At 39.4% G+C, this 20,352-nt stretch overlaps 1 protein-coding gene across 2 annotated transcripts in view; it reads left to right on the top strand.

Moving 5' to 3' along the window:
- The window catches only part of SUCLG2 (succinate-CoA ligase GDP-forming beta subunit), a 370,032-nt gene that overhangs the window by 252,662 nt on the left and 97,018 nt on the right, over nucleotides 1-20,352 (top strand). The window contains exon 11 of one of the 2 annotated variants that reach the window (XM_029244400.1): nucleotides 6,840-7,925. The exons of the other annotated variant lie outside the window; for it this stretch is intronic. Within the exon in view, the coding sequence (XP_029100233.1) occupies nucleotides 6,840-6,955 (116 nt within the window). The 3' untranslated portion in view covers nucleotides 6,956-7,925. Of the gene's footprint in view, nucleotides 1-6,839; nucleotides 7,926-20,352 lie in introns of those variants that run through there. 2 annotated transcript variants of the gene reach the window in all.

Raw genomic sequence — 20,352 nt, 5'->3', positions numbered from 1 at the left:
ATTAGAGCATGTCAGCAGCACAATTTAAATGTGGGGAAGAGATCAATTTCCTTTGTAATTGGGTGCACAGGCATAAACAGTCTGTTTGGAACTCTTGATTCTGTGTCACAGTTTAAAGCAGCTATGATGGTTTCTATTTAGAAATAAAAACTGGGGTGGGAATGGGAGATGTCAGTCACTTGGTGAATCAAGAAGAAACTAACCTGAAATGCTCACATAATATCATTAACAAAAGGAATCTGCAAACCAGCAAGGCTCCCTCTGTTCCTCTTTTCTTTTCCAATGACCTCATTTCCGTGACTGCTGTTTTTCTTTCTAACCCTCTTCTCTGTGCATCCCCACTTCCCCTTCCAGCTGCTCTCTCAACAGGAACCAGGAAGCGACTTGTAATTCCTCTCCAAGGCAGGGTCCGTGGGCAGCAGGGCCTGCCCTGGCTTTGCTTCTCCCTGGCCTGTCCCTAGCCCCACTGGCTGAGCAGAAACCAGTCAGGGTGCTGGAAGGGAGATGCTGGCAGGGTCAGGGTAGGGCTGCTGCAGAAGAAGGGACTTGGCAACCTCACTTGTTTTCCCCTCACTCTCTGTTTGACTCTTTGTCTCTCATTCTCTTAGTTGTCTCCGTCTCTAGTCTCCTCTGTCATCCCTTCTGCCTCTCTCTCTCTCTTTTTTTTTTTTTTTTGTCTCTTTCCCTTTCTCCCTCTCTGTCTCTCTTGTCTCTGTGTGTCTCTCTCCTGCCTCTCTTTCTGTTTCTTTCTTTTCGACTCTCCTGCCTCGGGCTCTGCCATGCCTTCTATCTCATCTGGTCTCTGTCTGTGTGTGCTTCTCTCTTTCTTGCCTCTGTTTCTGACACCCCCACACACACACCTCACGTGACAGATTTGCATCTGACCAAGGCCCCTGTGTATGTGCCCCCTTCCTCCTCATACTCCTGTGCCCGAGCTTTATATTTCAGCGCGAGGTTCTCTTCCAAAACTGCTTGGTTCTGAGCATGCCTAGTGTGTGCTTAATAATTCAGGCTGTAATGAAAGTGTAACTGCAAGTATAATTAAAATTCACTTTAGTGGATCCTGGAATGATGAAGCAATTAGGCATTTTGATATGGCCCTGCAGGAGTAGCTGGAGGGAGAGAAGGGCCGTGTGTTTGTGCGGCGCTGCCCCACCCTCTCTTACCCTGGCCCCGCTGGCTAGTTGTTAACCTTGAGCACAGCAGCCTCTTGTGCCTGGGTGGCCGGCAGTGGCAGCAGCTTGGAGTCCTCCCTCAAGGGCACTCAGTACAGCCAGTTAATACATGGACCTTCCTAGAGAAAGAGGCCACGACAGAAGCCCCTGAGAACTCAGAGAAAGCTCAGGAGCAACCCTCCTCATTTTCTCTCAGGCCATTTGGGGTTTTGATTTCAACCTCCTGAAAAAGTGTTATTTGGGGGTGTTGGGTCAGCAAGGTGATCCGAGGAGGACTCACCCACACTTGCTGCCGCCTCAAGCACACTTTGTATGGATGAGCCCATCTGTAGTTATTCAGTCCATCTACAGACACATCCTGCGTGTGGGATACTGTGCTGAGCCTGGAGGTACGCGGTGAGCAAGGCTGACCAAGTGGCAGCCCTCGTGAAGCGTGTGCTTCGTGGGGACAAGAGCAACATCAATGAGCAGTCCAAATAGTGCTGTGATTTTAGATGTACAAAGTATTCTAGAAGCTCATTTTACAGTCCCCTACTCCGGATTGGGGGTGGGGATGTGGTGACAAGAAGGGATCCCCAAAGAAATGTCATTTAAACAGGTAGCTCATGGACGTATGGTGTCTGCCCAGCAGAGAGGGCAACAGAGCTCTGGTTGGAGGGCACAGCAGGCCAAAGCTGCAGCTTGTCTGTAGGTTCACAGACTTCTTTGTCAGTCATTTTCCCCCTTGGGAATATCTGGTGCTACGCTGGGTGCTGAAGAGGGGATTAATTAAGGAACTGGCTAGTTGGTTATATCAGTCCATTTATCCCTCCCCCAAAAAGTGATCAGGAGCTTATTTCAACCATACACATGGAAAGGAACTCAGCTAAACATAAACACACAGTTCTTTCAGTGGGCAGGAGCCGTAATAAAGTTGGCCCTCAGGAAGAGGAGGGTCTGACTTGGCGGCAGACCTCAGGAGCATCATTCCAGCACTTGTCTCTTCACTTGACTTTTTCACCCTCTGAGTATTTGCACAGCCTTTCTCTTACCTGCTTACTTGTGACTAGTAAGTCCTTTTCATGCTACTACTTTCTATTTCATGGAAACTACTCATTGAGATTCTCTGGAGAGCGAATCTAATTGGACAAGCTAATGACCATGGTCTGTGTTTGGACCACCCTTGGATGAGGTGCAGTCAGTGTCTTGGGAACAATCGAGGTCTGCCTTGGGACAGAGAATACCCCGTGGTCCCTCATAGAGCAGGGGACAGTGGGGATGGAAGGTTTAGCCAGAAGGGGAGATTGGGAAGAGGAGACATCCTAGTTATATACGTTCCTTGTTCTTAAATAGCTTATAGCCTCATTGAGGTTCAGATGATCTCATGCATAGGAAAGTGCTGTGTGTTTTAAATGTCAAACAGGAGTCACCAGGAAATCAAAATAGCGTCTGAAAAGCAAAGGATTTTGAAACCAAATCCTGCCAATCAGTCACTAAGCCTCACTGCTCTTGGCTTAAAAAAAAAAAGAACTGATTTATAAACACCGAACTCACAAGTTCATTTAGAAACATCGAACTCACAGAGTCCTTGTAGGGGTCAAATAAAGTAATGTGGGAGGACTTTGTAAATCAGAGATTTTTTTTATTGTTGTTATGACGATGATGATGATACATATTTACAAAATCATAAGAAGGACTTATTCAAGTACAGCGTGGATGTTTCAAGCATTGTTGAATGCCCATTGCACTGCTTCCTAACTATTACTAGACATGCTCGCTAGACTAGCCTTTAACTTATCTGTGCCTCAGTCCTCTCCTCTGTAAAAGGAAGATAATAATAGAAGCTCTCTCAGGGTTGCTACTGAGGACCAAAGGAGCTAGTGTACTTAGAACCTCAGAACAATGTGTGACCCATGCTAAGTGATAGCTGCTATTATTGCTTTTATTATTATTATGGCTACGACTAGCACAGCTAATTCAGTCCAGTTAGACAGAGCTTGGCAGGCATGGGTGAGACCTGTACCCACGGGAGGAATCACGTGGAGGAAAGGTAGATTAAAAGGTGAGGAATGTTCAGGCAGATGAGACTGCCTCTTGGGGCAATGCATGGGGATCTTGGGAGCTGTGTATTGAGAAAGGAAGAGGGAGAAGAGCCTTTTGTATCTTAACATAGATTTGTTCCCTGACAGGTTGGAGGCCAGGTGGAGAGTGAGTTCTAGTCCATGTCTCTGTTGAAGGAGATAAAACATTTCCATATTTAACTTGCATTGACCTCCTGGTGCAAAGACTGATTCGATTCAGTGTCTCTCAGGGCTTTGATTCACGCTGCGTCACTACTCCATGAAAGCGCTGCCTACAGGTTAATGTTGGAATCCCTTAGCTTGCTACCCAACACCTCCCACAGTGTGATCCTCTGTCCTACTTTTCAACCTCTGGGACCTTGGCTGAAACTTTACCAAATGAATCAAAATGCACACTGAGGTTGTTCTTAATGAAATCATAAATCTTTGGGCTTCCCTGGTGGCGCAGTGGTTGAGAGTCCGCCTGCCGATGCAGGGGACACGGGTTCATGCCCCAGTGCGGGAAGATCCCACATGCCGCGGAGCGGCTGGGCCCGTGAGCCATGGCCACTGAGCCTGCGCGTCCGGAGCCTGTGCTCCGCAACGGGAGAGGCCACAGCAGTGAGAGGCCCGCGTACTGCAAAAAAAAAAAAATAATAATAATAATAATAATAAATCTTTACATCTGCATTAGTTAACTACCAGTGTGAAACAAATTGCCCCGAAATTTAGCTGATTAACCTAAGGAACATTGATCATCTCGAAGTTTCTGTGGTGGGGAATCCAGGGCCGGCTTAGATGGGTCCTCTGACTCAAGGTCTGTCACAAGTACAATCACATTGTTGCAGCCTGGGGTCCTGTTGCAGCCTGCCTTGGGGAGGGTCGCCTCCAGCCCCACTCACATGGTTGTTGACAGGATGCAGCTCCTCAGGGTTGTTGGAATGAAGGCCTCAGTTCGTCCTTGGCTTTTGGCTGGAGGCTGCCCTGAGTTCCTTGCCTCATGAGCTTCTCCATAGGGCAGCCCATCGCCCACAACGTTGAAGTTGGCTTCGTCAGAGTGAACACACAGAAAGTGGACTTCGTCTCAGAAGTGACCTTCCATTACTTTTGCTATATTCTTGTTTAGAGGCAGGTCACTGGCTCCAGCCCACACTCAAGGGGCGTGAGCACCAAGAAGTTGGGATCAATCATTTGAGAGCCATTTTAGAAGCTGCCTCCCACCCTTACAAAGTAGTATGTTAGTTAAAGTAATGCTCACTCCCGTAACAACATGTATGTGCTGAAATGTCAGAGGCAACATACTAGAAGTTTCTTTCTCATTCATACAAAGTCGGAGACAGTGAGTGAGCCAGGTGCTCTGCTCTACAGGGTTACTCAAGCATCCGGGCTGAGGGAGTCGTTGTCATCTGAAAAAAGTGTCTTCCAAGGTTGTCTTAGCTGACAGCATTCCAGAAGACAGACAAGGAAAACCAAGAGAGAGAGAATATAGAGAGTACCAATGGAGATGTTATGGGCATGTTTTTCATTTCTGCTCACAGTGTATTGGCCAGAACTCAGTCACTTGAGCCTCCCATCTGCGAGGGGACCTGGGAAACACAGTTCCTGTTTGGGCAGCCACTTCCCAGCAGTAGCTCTCCCCCCCGTAGCAGAGGAGCATGGATCTTTGGAAGACAGCCAGCCATGACTCCCACAGAGACTTTGCCTTTTACAAAATGCTTTCACGTGTATTATTTCATTTGCTTCTCATGGCAACCTGTGCTACCAGCATTATTACCTCATTTTAAAGACAGGGAAACAGACCAGCATGTCGTTAGAACATAATTAAAGAGAGCAGGATTCAAGTACCATCTCTGCCTCTTACAACCTGTGTGACTACGGAGAAGTTCCCCTGTGAACCTCTCTGTGCCTTAGTTATCTCAAATGTGAAACAGGGACAATGGGATTTATTCATAGTCATTGCAAAGTTTTCATATGCCCCATGTAAGTCACTTAGCATTATATCTGGTGTGCAAGATTAGCATTGCACTGGTATGCAAGTGCTTAATCAGTACTAGTTATGAGGAAGATGATCACAATGTTGTCTGGAGATAAAGAAGTTGAGGCGCAAAGGAGTTAAATGATTTACCCAAAATTATGCAACTAATAGAGTGGCCAGCCAGGATCGGTGGCTGGGAATTTTAGGTAACAACTTCCCTACCTTTCAAGTTCTTGCTTGCCCTAGCGGCCATTGGTCAGATTCCTGTGTAAAGTTGCAGTGAGTCAGCCTTGACCCGAAGACACAGTGCCCAGTGTCCCCTTCACCATGGCTCTGGTGGACCCAGGGTCCCGGGAAAATCAACACTACACCACCTTCTCAGCTCGTCTGCTCCTCCTTAACTTGGCCTTTGCCTTTTTGTATGAAACATGCTGACCGAACACCTCCTTTTAATTTATACTCTGAGGTCCTCCAAGGCCTATATTTCAAGGTCTTTGTTTATAAATAGGATCTGTCTTGCTAACTAGATGAAAGCATGGGAGAAGATGTAAGATGAGATGTTTCATTAAGACACTTACATTTTATCACATTTCTCCCAGGGGCTTGTTCACACTGAAAGAAGACAAAAGCATTTCGCATGTTAAATAGTCATCGAAGAACACATTTGGGTAGGGTAGCTTGGCCCGCAAATGCTACAGATCCACAAGGAATGGCCAAGAGACATCATCAGAGGCTACAATGTTCATTTTCATGGCATCTGACCTTTTTGTTATATAGAGTGAGGAAGAAGCATAGATGGACACATTGAATACTGTCATTGTCTCCAAGCAGTGGATTCATGGCCTTAGGTGGGCAGATTCTCTGAACTTCAGATCTCAGATTGGGTCACAACTCAGACCCTTCGTTTTAAGAGATCATTAAGATGAAAGACTTCTGGAATGGGCCAGAACCACATTAAGTCCACTTGAGTGTGGATTATCAGCAGAAATTTCAGCTTCTATCAGTAAAAAATGTCCATTAGCCTCTTGCAAGCCCTATCTTTCATCTTTTTTTCTAGCTGGACCATCACTTGATACAGATCTTGTCACATCATCTTTCCTGTCAATGACATTGATTAGAACCTGAATTTAATTTACTTCCTGGTGAAAGACCACAGAGAGATTAGTCCTGAGCATCCTCATGTATTACTGCCAGTACTCCATACCATCCCAACGCCTTGATTTACCATTCTCTTGCTCATTTTTTGTACATAAATTTTTCTTTAGATTCCGTATTCAGAGTATTCAATCAAGGGATAAATCCATTTCAGAATATTTTCCTCTTTCAAACTAGTTGAACAAGGTGTTGTTAATCTTTCTTTGTTCACAGTCTTCTAAGAACCTCATATTTCCATTTTTTTAATGCCAGAGAAAATACAGGCAGTATCTTTTTTAATGCCAGGCATTTGAGGTGAAAAGAAGAAAAAAATAAGTTTGTCATCTGGATATATCTAAATAGCCAGATCTGGATCATAAAAAGCTGAACTGAGTTGTAATTAAATGGTGTTAGGAGACTCGGGCATCCCATGATTTCAGATTGTACGAAACTTCCTGGGGCACCACCTCCAGTTCCATCTCAGTGACTGTACACCATCCCCCCACCCCCTTCCAGGAACCAATGTCCATGAGGCCCAGAACATTCTCAGTAACAGCGGACTCCCCATTACTTCGGCCGCCGACCTGGAGGATGCAGCCAAGAAAGCTGTGGCCAGCGTGGCTGAGAAGTGATGTCTTTGTCCTGATCCCTTGGAAGAAGAAGTGCATTTACCCATAAAAAGTAATGGTTTTCTCATCACTGTGAAGAAAATGGTTATCCCACTGGGGAAAAAACGGAGAAGGAAGGAGCAAGAATCACTGTATAAAAAACTCCAATCTGTATTTTCTTGAATATCTAAACAGCCTAAATAATCTGATTTCCCTTATAGTCTTCATTAAATTAATGCCCTGCATTCTAATACTTCCCTGTCATGGTGAGCTAGCTCGGTAGGCATTATTTTGCCAGCTTTGGGGAGCAGTCTGTGTGGCCAACCAGTGTGCATGTGAGATCAGGCCCTGGTTTATTTACAACAATTTTGGTGAACATTTCGACCTGTGTAATTAAAAAAAACAAAACAAACAAACAAAAAAATCACAGGCTGTTAAAAAAAAAATCAGACAAGATTACATTACCAAAAGGTGCAGCTAAGACATTGAAACAGATAGGTGTTATAAACTGCAACAGTTTTTACAATTTCCAACTCCAACATGTTTAGAAAATCCATAAATATTACAAAATATATTTTACAATGAAAGATCTGCAGTCAGTACCCCATACATGTATCCTACCATTTGCCTTAATATTGAATATGCTGTTTACCTCCCACTAAAAATAAAGCCAGAAGCCTTATTTGTGATTTTGGAGTAGAAGTTTCCCTTTTAATATCAAAACTGAAGAAGGTTGATTCTTATGGAAATCTCTGACGCTCATTTCAAGATGAGACAACACTGAAAATTAAATTACACTGTGAATGTCTCTGTCTTCTCTCCCCTCCCATTTTCCCTCAGAATCTACCACCTGGGAAAATGTAACTGGGAGAATGGGGCTTTTTTGCAGTGTCCATTTTTACGGTGAGAATGTGATTTAGGTTTTTGTCTAAATTTTGGTAAATTTTTATCTGTACAGAAATTCAAATAAAATCCTCTGTTTTGTAAACTCTAATATCTTTGTTTCTTATTTTAATCCATTTTATTCCTCAAACATTTTTTCTCTTTTACTAAGACACTGGCCTTAGTGTCTTAGGCATATCTCCAAAGTTAGAAGATTTGGGTTGTCCCAGGATTATTCCAGTTCTACTCAACTTTATCAGCAGCCATATCTGTTAAGAGATTATTTAATGAAAGAATGAACATTATATACACACCAGAAGCCCAGGTAAGTGCCACAGATGTCTCATAGGTTAAAATGTGACCTCAGTTTGCATAAGGAAATACACAGACATAACCTCCTCCCATATATGAGGCTCAGGTGCCAACATTAACAGTTTCCTTCTCAATGTGCAAATGTGTCACAGACCAAACCTTTTCATTGGTCTTTTTTTTTTTAACCAGTTTTTACATTGTTCTCATAAATTTTACATCTGGACAAAAGTCGTTTTTTGTTTTTTTGTTTTTGGTTGTTTTTTTTTTTTTGCGGTACGCGGGCCTCTCACTGTTGTGGCCTCTCCCGCTGCAGAGCACAGGCTCAAGACGCGCAGGCTCAGAGGCCATGGCTCACGGGCCCAGCCGCTCGGCGGCATGTGGGATCTTCCCGGACTGGGGCACGAACCCGTGTCCCCTGCATCGGCAGACGGACTCTCAACCACTGCGCCACCAGGGAAGCCCTGGACAAAAGTTTGAAAGTCATTATTTTATAGATCCATATTTGCCATGGAGAAAGAGCTCATTTGATAAATCAATCTTATGTCCTTTCTTAATTGTTATGCAATGCATGAAAAATACTAAGTGTCTTTTTAAGTGTGTTTTGGTTTTTGATAGATTAACTAGTTAGTATTGTAAAAGATATAATGTATACTCTGTCATCGAGACAAAAACTACATATTTGACTCTTTTGCCCTTTGTAAAAGCTTGTGTTCACATGGCTGTACATATTGATGTTTCTAATCAATACAGTTTGGAGGAGGGGATAAAGAAATTAAATCATTCATGTGATTATTTTATAACAGGGTTAATAACAAGCAAATAGCCCTTTATTTTCAAATAAGTGGGAAGCTTTATTTTCTTGGAAGCTCCAAGTATTGAGTTTATGTTGCTTGCATAGTATCCCTGTTGCTCAGCACAGTATAGCTTCCATAAATTTTTATGGAATGAATTTCCGGTGTGTGTGTAGCCACAGCTATACTGAGTACAGAGTAGAAGTGGGGGCGCTTGGTGTTGGTTGTGGACCTGAAGTCCATACATTACCTCCTCCAGGGTGCCCTACATTTTCTGACCTTCTGGCATCCCCTTCGAGTCTTTGTCTCAGCTGTACTATATGTAAGGGTGAAAAATAATTTCCTTTAAATTTGATTAGTGTTTGTTAAACTTGGCCCTATCCTAAGCAAGAATATCCACGAAAGGAGGTTGACAGTCTAAACACGGTACTCAGTATCCAAGAAGCTTGAAAAGTAGTACACACTTTTTTACCCAAACTGCTTTGCATGTAAGATTTTAATGGATTTGCTAGTCTACCATGTCTGTCTCCTAGAACCAGCATCAGATTTAGAGGAGATTAAAGTCCTGACCCTTTCACTTACCAACATTCACTTTTTTGGGTTGAATAATCTCTCATATTTGTATAGATTCTCTTGTAGTGGCACAAAGCAACTCAAGCTTAAGAAAAAAGCTTTCTTAAAAAAAAAAGAAATAGTAATTATGTACTTACAATTTGTTCTTGTAATTACAAAAGGCAGATGTGTTTGGTTACAGTTAAGGCTAGATCTGGAAACTCAGAGCCTCAGAACGTGAACTCTGCATCTCATAGCAGCTTGTCTCTGTGTTGGTTTCATTCTCAGGCAGCCCATTTCCACAAGATGGCAAAATGCCATCCCAGGTACATATTCTCAAGCTTCGCATCCCTAAGGGAGAAGGAGTGGGGCAGGGGGCAAGAAAGAGTAAAGGATGGAAGAAAGGGAGGGTGGGAAGGAGAGGGGGAGAGAGAAGGGAGGGAGGGAGGGAGGAAGGAAGGGAGGGAGGAAGGAAGGGAGGGAGGAAGGGAGGAAGAGAAGGGAGGAGGGTGAGGTTGGTTCTCTCCTGGTAATTCTGAGACACATTCCAGAATTGAGATGATCAACTTTAGGTCAGGAACCTATCCCTGAACCAGTCCTCTGGCCAGGAGTTTACAGGGCTCTGACGAGTCCAGACTGGGTTAAATACCTACTTGTTGGCCTGAGAACGAGACCACCCTCACCCAAACTACCAGAGCCGAGAGTAAGAAATGGAGGGGTAATTCCATAAGGAAATTGGGTATCCAATAAGAAGAAGCAGTGTTTTCTGGAAAAGAAAACTAAGAGATGATAACTACAGTCATCAACCATAGAGCAATGATGTTGAACCAGTTGTTCTGTAAGGACTGTTCCAACTCTGAAATGTCATGGTTTTATTCTATTAATTTCTCACCATTTCTTTGGAGTCCATTCTTACACATGCATACAGGTTACCAGGTTTTTTGAATAGATGCTGCTTGAGTCATCTAAATATTTGACTTTGATTTATTTGTCTTGAACAGTAATGTCCACATAAGAAGTAATGGCGTTGAGGCACTTTGCTCAATTTTAGTTTTCTATTTAAGTTGTAATTCAACTCAGGAATTAGTAAAATAGCCAGGAAATTTTAAATGACCTGACTGGATCTGTGAATCACTTTTAGTTAGTTATTTTAGAGTTTATATGCTATGTCCATCCCTCTCAGTTTGCTTTTGGCAAGAAAAAAGATTATCATCCTAAAGAATTATTTTATTTTTATTCAAGGTTTTAATAAAATGAGAGGAAAAATTATGTTTTGACATTTCTAAATTAAATATTTAAAAATCTGATTATTTGCAGGATGCAATATATGTTCAAATAATTAAAATAAATGAAAAATCATATAATAGTGGTGAAAAGAAAAAAACAAACAGTGGGAGGAAGAGCAAGAAAGGCTATGTTCTTCCATATCCTTCTAGATCTGGAGTTGGCAAATTAAGGCCCAAGGGACTATTTAGTAAGTAAAGTTTTACTGACACACAGCCATGCCATTTATTTGCATTTTGTCTATGGTTGCTTTCATGCTACACTAGCAGAGTTAAGTAGCTGTGATAGAAATTTTCTGGCCCTAGAATGTTTACTTGTTGGCCCTTCACGGAAAAAGCTTGCCAACCCCTTCTCTATATATATTACCCACAAAATGACAGCACAGATGATTGTTTCCAAACCTGGGAAAGGCAGATTTAGGCATTAAAGTGATAAATGAATAAATAGGAAATATGATCTTTGACCTTTGCATTTTAAACCCTGTGAAAATTGACTAGTCTGCAAAAGGCCATTTGCCAATGAAAACCTTTTAAATTATGTTAATTTGCTTCTTTCCATCACCACAAGAACTGCCTGTACATAGCTCTTCGTTCTTCTGAACATATGCTATTGTTAACTACTTACAGGTGTATTGGAATAATATCAAATCATGGCTACGAATACTGAACTCCCAAAGAGCTGTACCTATCGAGTCATACTCAAAGTGGTCCTTGCTAGAGAATTTTTTGTGCATAATTTAATCTTGGGGTCCTGGGAAGATGATAAGAAAGCAAAGGAAAAAGTGATTTCAGTGCACCTGATCCCTACAACATTGTTGTAAAGGCATTATTTCACTTTATCTTTGGGGAAACATAGTGAGATAAAGTTGCTCTGCTAAAGTTACATAGTTAGTGGCAAAAATTTAGGCTTTTGGGCTTCTGGTTCTTGTGAAATTCTATCACTTCTAGTGCATCATTGCCCAGTAGAACTTCCTGTGATGATGGCAATGATAAGTATTGGTGCTGTCCATTATACAGCCACATATGACCATTAAGCACAGAGAACTGAATTTTAGAGACTATTTAATTTCAAGTAATTATTAGCCACTTGTTGCTGGTAGCTACCATTTTGGACAGCACAGCTCTATAGTCTAAATCTACTGGTTTATTATGCATTACTTTCACATCAGAGGAGCTCACATTGATTCAGTGCTTCCTTTGTTCCAGGAACTTTACAGCTGTTGCCTTAAATAGTCCTCTTAGCACCCCTGTGAATTTATCATTCCTCCATTACAGATGAGATGTTTTACAGGTGATATGTATCTCAGGGCAGGTAAGAACATGCCTAAGAACACAATACCGATATGTGACTGGTCAGGATTGAAGTCTGATATTCTGAATCCAAAGCTAGTGCTTTTTGTTAAACCTGTCAGGACCCAAATCCAGTATGGTTATGCTGCTGATAGCATTGGATAATTTGAAAGAATGTTAGAGGCAAAGATGTTTAGCAAGCTGGGTGCTTGAATTGTTTGCCTTTTTAGTGTACCTTATACCTTGGGAAGGAAAATTTAAAAGCTGAAAGATCGTCCTGTGCAGTTGGACAAGTTGTATAGACTATAATGGGAATGGCACCTTTCCACACTCACACAGTAAGACATAAGGCAGGGGCCATTTTCTAGGGACCTAATTCCAAGTGCCTTTTTGCTAATTCGTTGCCTTCCCTGATACACAAAATGATGACCACCCACAAGACGAAAGGCAGAGGGGCAGGAAAGGTGAAGGCTGGAGAGAGTATTATCATAGAAGTAGGAGAAAATTTAGATAGAAGTATCATTATTCTGAAAAATTTGGGTCCAGAAGTCTTGTCTCATATTTTAATATTCAAAATAGGCCAGTTGCAATTCTTAGGTACCTTATGCCAAACATCACAAATCAATTAGATTTTATATGCCAACTATGGAAAAATATATCTTTTTTCTTGTTCCTCTCTTGTGTGTGCAGAGGCAGTGTGTGGAGGCATGTTTTTTTTGTTTGTTTTTTTAACTGGGAGCCCTTCTAGCCCTTTTCCTAGCTACAGGAGAAGAAATGAAATACAGTCATTATGTAGCAGTTATTTAGAGATCTGTTCTCAAAGATCAGACAGAAACTGGGATAGACGGGAAGATTTGGAGGTTCTTATTTGGAGTTAATTTTCAGTTGTCTTTTAATGTTGACTATTCATGTACTCTAAATCCTTATAATTATTTCCCCTGAGGGAGGAGGGGAAAGTTTAAAAGACCTTGTATTAAGAGCACAAGCTACAAACAAAGACTAGATAAGCTGCAATCTATTAAAATAAAGAAATTGTTTGCAGAAAGTTTTTCCAGAGAGTGGAAGCAACCCAAATGTCCATCAGCCAATGACTGGATAAAAGAAATGGGGTATATCCATGTTCATGAATAAAAAGGAATGAAGTACAGGAATACTACAGCATGGAAGAACCTTGAAAGCATTAAGCCAAATGAAGGAATCCAGTCACAAAGGCCATATATTATATGATTCCACTTTTAGGAAATGTCCATGGTACACAAATCTATAGAGGTAGCATGTAGATTAGTTGTTGCCAGGACTGGAGAGGAGAGGAGAATGGGGAGTGACTGCTAATGGGTTTTCTTTTGGGGTGACAAAAATGGTCAGAGATTAGATAGCAGTGACGGTTGCACAACTCTTTGAATATACTAAAAACCACTGAACTGTATACTTTTCAGGGTGAATTTTATAGTATATGAATTCTCAATAAAGCTGTTCTAGATATAGGATGGATAGACAGATAGGTAGGTAGGAGGCCTTGTATTCAGAGTTGCATGTGTTAATACAGGCAAAGGTTGGGTTTTCTTTCCAGCTCTTCATTTATATTATCTTCATTTATATTATCAGAGGGACAGACCACTGAACAGGAAGACAGAGTAGTGAAAATAAGCTAAACAGAAAAAAGAACAAAAAGAAAAGAGGACAGTTTAAGAGTCCTCTAGAACAACATCAAGCATACTAACATCCCCACTGTAGGGGTCCCAGAAGTAGAAGAGAGAGAGGGAGGGACAGAGAACATATGTGAAGACATAATAGCTGAAAACTTTCCTAACCTGAGAAAGGAAACAGGCATCCAGGTCCTGAAAGCACAGAGAGTCCCAACAAGGTCAACCCAAAGAGCTCCACACCAAAGCACGTTGTAGTTAAAATGGCAGAAATCAAAGAGAGAATGTTAAAAGCAGCAAAGGAAAAGTAACAAGTTACATATAGGGGAACTCCCGTAATATCAGCTGACTTTTCAGTAGAAACTGCAGGCCAGAAGGGAGTGAAGTAATATATTTAAAGTGATGAAAGGAAAAAAACCCTAAAACCAAGAATAATCTACTTCGCAAGGCTACCATTCAGATTTCAAAAAGAGTCTTACAGTTAAGCAAAAACTAAAAGAGTTTGGTACCACAAAACAAGCTCTATATGAAATGTTAAAAGGACTTCTCTAAGCAGAAGAGAAGAGCAGAAAAGGCCATAACCAGAAATATGAAAATTATGAAAGGAAAAATCTCATTGATAAAGGCAACTGTACAGTAAAGGTCAACCACTTATAAAGCTAGTAGGAAGGTTAAAAGGCAGAAGTAGTAAAATCATCTGTACCCAAAATAACTAATTAAGGGATACACAGAAGTCTGTAAAATATGATGTCAAATACAGTAAATGTGGTGGGGAAGTAAAAATGCAGGATTGTTAAAATGCATTCAAACTTAAGAGACCAGCAAATTAAAATCATATATCTACCTATCTATCTATATATCGATATATATATATAGATATATATGGCTATATATAAACCTCATGGTAATCACAAAAAATCTGTAACAGATACACACACAAAAAAAAGAGTAAGAAATCCCAACATACACTAAAGATAGTCATCAAACCACAAGGGGAATGACCAAAAAAAGAAGAAAGGAACCAAAAAAACCACAAAAACAACTCCTGAACAATTAACAAAATGGCAATAAGTACATACCTATCAATAATTACTTTAAATACACATGGACCAAATACTATCAGAAGACACAGAGTGGCGGAATGGATACAAAAACAAGACCCATATATATGGTGCCTACAAGAGACTAACCTGAAATCTAAAGACACAGACTGAAAGTGAGAAGCTGGAAATGGTATTTTATGCAAATGGAAAGGAAAAGAAAGCTGGGGTTGTGATACTTATAACCAACAATAGAGACTTTAAAACAAAAACTGTAACAAGAGACAAAGAAGGATATTACGTAAGGATAAAGGGATCTATCCAACAGGAAGATATAACAATTGTGTGTGTGTGTGTATATATATATATGTATATATGCACTAAATATAGGAGCACCTAAATACCTAAAAAATATATAAACAACCATAAAGAGAGAAATTGAGAGTAACACAGTAATACTACAGGACTTACATCAATGGACAGATCATTCAGACAGAAAATCAATAAGGAAACACTGGTCTTAAATGATACCCTAGACCAGGCAAACTGTATGACATTCTATCCAAAAACAGCAGAGCACACATTCTTTTCCAACGCACATGAAACATTCTCCAGGATAGATCACATGCTAGGCCACAAAACAAGTCTAAGTTAATTTAAGAAAATTGAAATCATATCAAGCGTCTTTTCTGACCTCAAAACTTTGAGACTAGAAGTTAACTACAAGAAAAAAAAAACCACAAAAAACACAAACACATGGTGTCTAAACAATATGCTACTAAACAACCAACGGATCACTGGAGAAATCAAACAGGAAAACAAAAAAATACCTGGAGACAAATATAAATTAAAACATGCAATCCAAAATCTATGGGATATAGCAAAAGCAGTTCTAAGAGGGAAGTTTATAGTGATACAAGCCTACCTCAGAAAACAAGAGAAATCTCAAATAACCAATCAGCCTTATACCTAAAGAAATAGAAAAAGAAGACTATACAAAACCCAAAGTTAGTAGAAAGAAACAGCAGAAGTAAATGAAATAAATACTAAAAAAAAACAACAGAAAAGGTTAATGAAACTAAGAGCTGGTTCTTTGAAAAAACAAAATTGATAAACCTTTAACTAGAATCATCAAGAAAAAAAGAGAAGACCCAAATAAATAAAATTAGAAATGAAAACCCAAACATAAATGGTCAACTAATCTATGACAAAGGAAACAAGAATGTACAATGGGGAAAAGACAGCCTCTTAAATAAACGGTATTGGGAAAACTGGACAACTTTCTCATACCATGTACAAAAATAAACTCAAAACGGGTTAAACATTCAATAAATGGTATTGGGAAAACTGGGCAGGTACATGCAAAAGAAACTGGACAACTTTCTCATATCATGTACAAAAATAAACTTGAAATGGATTGAAGACTTAAATGTAAGACCCCAAACCATAAAATTTCTAGAAGAAAACATCAGCAGTATGTTCTTTGACATCAGTCTTATCAATATTCTTTTGGATGTGTTTCCTCAGGCAAGGGAAACAAAAGCAAAAATAAACAAATGGGACTACATCAAACTAAAATGCCTTTGCACAGCGAAGAAAATTATCAACTAAACGAAGAGTCCCCATACTGAAAGGGAGACGATATTGGCAAACGATATATCCAAGAAGTAGTTAATATCCAAAATATACAAAGAACACATACAACTTGACGTCAAATACACAAAGAACTCAATTAAAAAGTGGGCAGATGACTTGAATAAACATTTAAGACAACATACAGATGGCCAACAGGCACATGAAAAGATGTTCAACATCACTAATCATTAGGAAAATGTAAATAAAAACCACAATGAGGTATCACCTCACACTGTCAAAATGGCTATTATCAAAAAGACAACAAACAGCAAGTATTGGCAAGAAAGTGGAGAAAAGGGAATTCTCATACATTGTTGGTGGGAATGTAAATTGGTGTAGCCACTATGGAAAACAGTATAGAGACTTCTCAAAAACTTAAGTTAGAACTACCATATTATCCAGCAATTCCACCCTTGGGTATTTATCAGAGGAAAACAAAAACACTAATTTGAAAAGATATATGCATCCCTGTGTTCATTGCAGCATTATTTACAGTAGCCAAGATATGGAAACGACCTTTGGGCACATCAATAGATGAATGGATAAAGAAGATGTGATATACACACACACGCACACACACACGCACACACACACGTACACACAATGGAATACTACTCAACCATTAAAAAAGAGTGAAATCTTGCCATTTGCAGCAACATGAATGGACCTAGAGGGCATTATGCTCATTGAAATAAGTCAGAGAAAGACAAATATTGTATGATATCACTTATATGTGGACTCTAAAAAACAAAACAAACGAACATAACAGAAACAGTCATAGATATAGAGAACAAACAGATGGTTGCCAGAGGGGATGGGGTGAATGGAGGAGAGAAGTGAGGGAGATTAAGACGTACAAACTTAAAATTAAAAAATAAATGAGTCATACGTGTGAAGTATAATGTGTGGTGAATATAGTCAATGATTATGTAATATCTTTCTATGGTGACACATGACACCTAGACTTATCATGATGTTCATTTTGAAATGTATAGAAATATGGAATCACTATGTTGTGTACCAGGAACTTAACATAGTGTTGTAAGTCAACTATACTTCAAAAACAGTCACATAACAAATTCATATGAAAAGAGATCATATTCGTGGTTACTAAAGGCAGGGGTTAGGGAGAGGAGGAATTGGATGAAGGTGGTCAAAAGGTACAAACTTCCAGTTACAAGATAAATAAATATTAGGGATGTAGTGTACAACATGACTAATATAATTAATACTGCTGTATGTTATACATGAAAGTTGTTAAAAGAGTGAATCCTAAAGATTTTCATCACAAGGAAACTACTTTTTTCTATTTCTTTTGTATCTATATCACATATTGAATATTCACTAAACTCAGTATGGTAATCATTTCATGACGTATTTAAGTCAAATCATTATGCTGTACACCTTAAACTTATGCAATGCTGCATATCAATTATATCTCAATAAAAGTGAAAAAATTGAATATAAAAATATTTTTTAATGCTTGTACTTGCACCTCTTCAGGGTTTGGAAATGCCTGCTGTATGGCAACAGGTATATCAGGAAGAGGGAACAGCTGGGTTGATCTGTCTGACTGAAGCAAAGGCTGGAAGCTCTGTGCTGAAAGCAGGAATGATTTGATGCCAAAGGATATATCTCTTCACCACCATCAAGGAAATGTGAATGGTGACAGCACACACTACCAACTAGATCAAGATGACCCTGGCCCAGTTGAACAGTTTCCCATCCACCCCTCCCCCCAGAATTTTTACCACTGGCACAGACTCAGGAAAGGAGTTGAATATCACTTTCCAGCTCTCAGAGAGGTAGACAACTGATCTCAGATAAGGTGGGCAGTGAATCAAAGAGAATCTGCACACACTATTTCGGAACAAAAATAATAAAGAGATGGCCTGTGTCAGTGATGAGCAAGAAAATGAAGAGCATAGTATCTGTGCTACACAGTAAAGGAGAAAGAGAAGCTCCACATATAACAGACAAATGTCCCCTTTTGGAAAAACATAAAATGTATTACTCAAGAAAGAGAAAACATATTACTGATAAAGCTTCATGGTATGGAAGAACTTAAGAAGAATATTAGTTCAGTTAATAAAAACATGATCACACTGACTTACAAATAGAGGAAGTAAAGGGAGCTAAGGAAACCAATTGAGGACCAGAACAACAATATTCAAGAACTAATAAATAAGTCACAAGGATCAATGAATCTTAAATATACTGCAATGCACAGGAGACCCCCACACCCCACAATGAAGAGTTTTCTGGCGCCAAATGTCATTAGAGTCAAAGCTGAGAAACCCACATTTAATTGCATTTATTAACTTACGATAGTAAATATGGGTTATTGGTATAGTTAAAATAAAGATACCAAAAGAAAAAAAAGTACTAAAGGGAAAAAAAGCTGAAACACTGATGTTAAATGAAGGATTGTATGATTCACAATGAATGCAAAGGGGAAAATGAAGAAATTCAAGCACTTAGGAGAAAATAACAAAGAGATAATACAACATAAAGAAAATTGGTGCCATTGAAGGAGGGATACCAACAACTGAAAATGAAAGTTATTTTAAAGATAGGACAAAACCTCATTGGAAAGAATGTGGAATTATGCCTCAACAATGAAAAGAACACTGTACTCCAGGAAATATCAATAACAAAAGTCGACTATTTAAAGACCAAATTTCTCAAGTTTGAAGATAGAGAATGCTTCACTGCCCTGACTGAACATACAAATGAGAATATACAAGAGAGAGACAATCATACTGGACTTATATTTCTCTCCAATCATTTTTAATATCAGAAGACAGTGAAACAAAATATGTAAAATTCTTAGGGAAAGCAAGTGATACCCAAGAATATGTTAGCCAGCCAAGTGAGCACTTTTATCACATTATTGTCTGTGAGAAAGATTGGGAATAATTTCAATATCTATATATAGGTAATTGAGCAAATAAACTATATTTTTTCTAATCAGTGGAATACTATGTATCCATTAAGAATGATGAAGTAGACATAGGCTTATTTGTGAACAGGTGTTCATAATACACATGATAGCATTTGAACTTAATAGATATCTACAGGACATTTCATCCAAAAGCATCAAAATACACATTCTTTTCAAGTGCGCATGGAATATTCTCCAGGATAGTTCACATTCTAGGCTATAACACAAGTTTCAACAAATTTAAGAGGATAGAAATTATATCAAGCATCTTTTCTTACCACAAATGTATGAAACTAGAAATCAATTACAGGAATAAAAGACAAACACATGTAGACTAAGCAACATGCTAATAAAAAACCACTGGGTCAATGAAGAAATCAAAAAGGAAATCAGAAAATATCTCAAGACAAATGAAAACAGAAACACAACCATACAAAATCTATGGGAAGCAGCAAAAGCAGTTCTTAGAGGGAAGTTTATAGTGATACAGCCCTACCTCAAGAAACAAAAAAAAAAATTCTCAAATAAACAACCTAACCTACCATCTAAGGGAATTAGAAAAAGAAGAACAAACAAAGCCCAAAGTCATCAAAAGGAAAGTAAAAATCAAGATCAGAGTATAAATAAATGAAACAGAAAACCCCCCGAAAAAAACTAAAAGAAAAGATCAATGAAACCAAGAACTGTTTTTTTGAAAAGATAATCAAAATTGATGAACCTTTAGCAAGGATCATTAGGAAAAAAAGAGAGAGGACCCAGATACACACACACACACACACACACACACACACACACAGAAATGAAAGAAGAGAAATTACAACTGATATCACAGAGATACAAACAACTGTAAGAGAATACTGCAAACAGTTATATACAAACTGGACAATCTAGAAGGCATGGATAAATTCCTAGAAACATACAATCTTCTAAAACTGAATCAGGAAGAAATAGATTATCTGAACAGACCTATCACTATTATTGACATTGAATCAGTAATCAAAAAATTCCCAGCAAAGTCCAGGACCAGATGGCTTCATGGAGGAATTGTA

This window comes from Monodon monoceros, unplaced genomic scaffold (assembly GCF_005190385.1).
Source record: "Monodon monoceros isolate NGI ecotype Baffin Bay Population unplaced genomic scaffold, NGI_Narwhal_1 Super_Scaffold_3, whole genome shotgun sequence".
Lineage (NCBI taxonomy): Eukaryota > Metazoa > Chordata > Mammalia > Artiodactyla > Monodontidae > Monodon > Monodon monoceros.
Note: the sequence above shows the minus strand (reverse complement) of the source record. Positions and strands in the feature narration are given on the sequence as shown.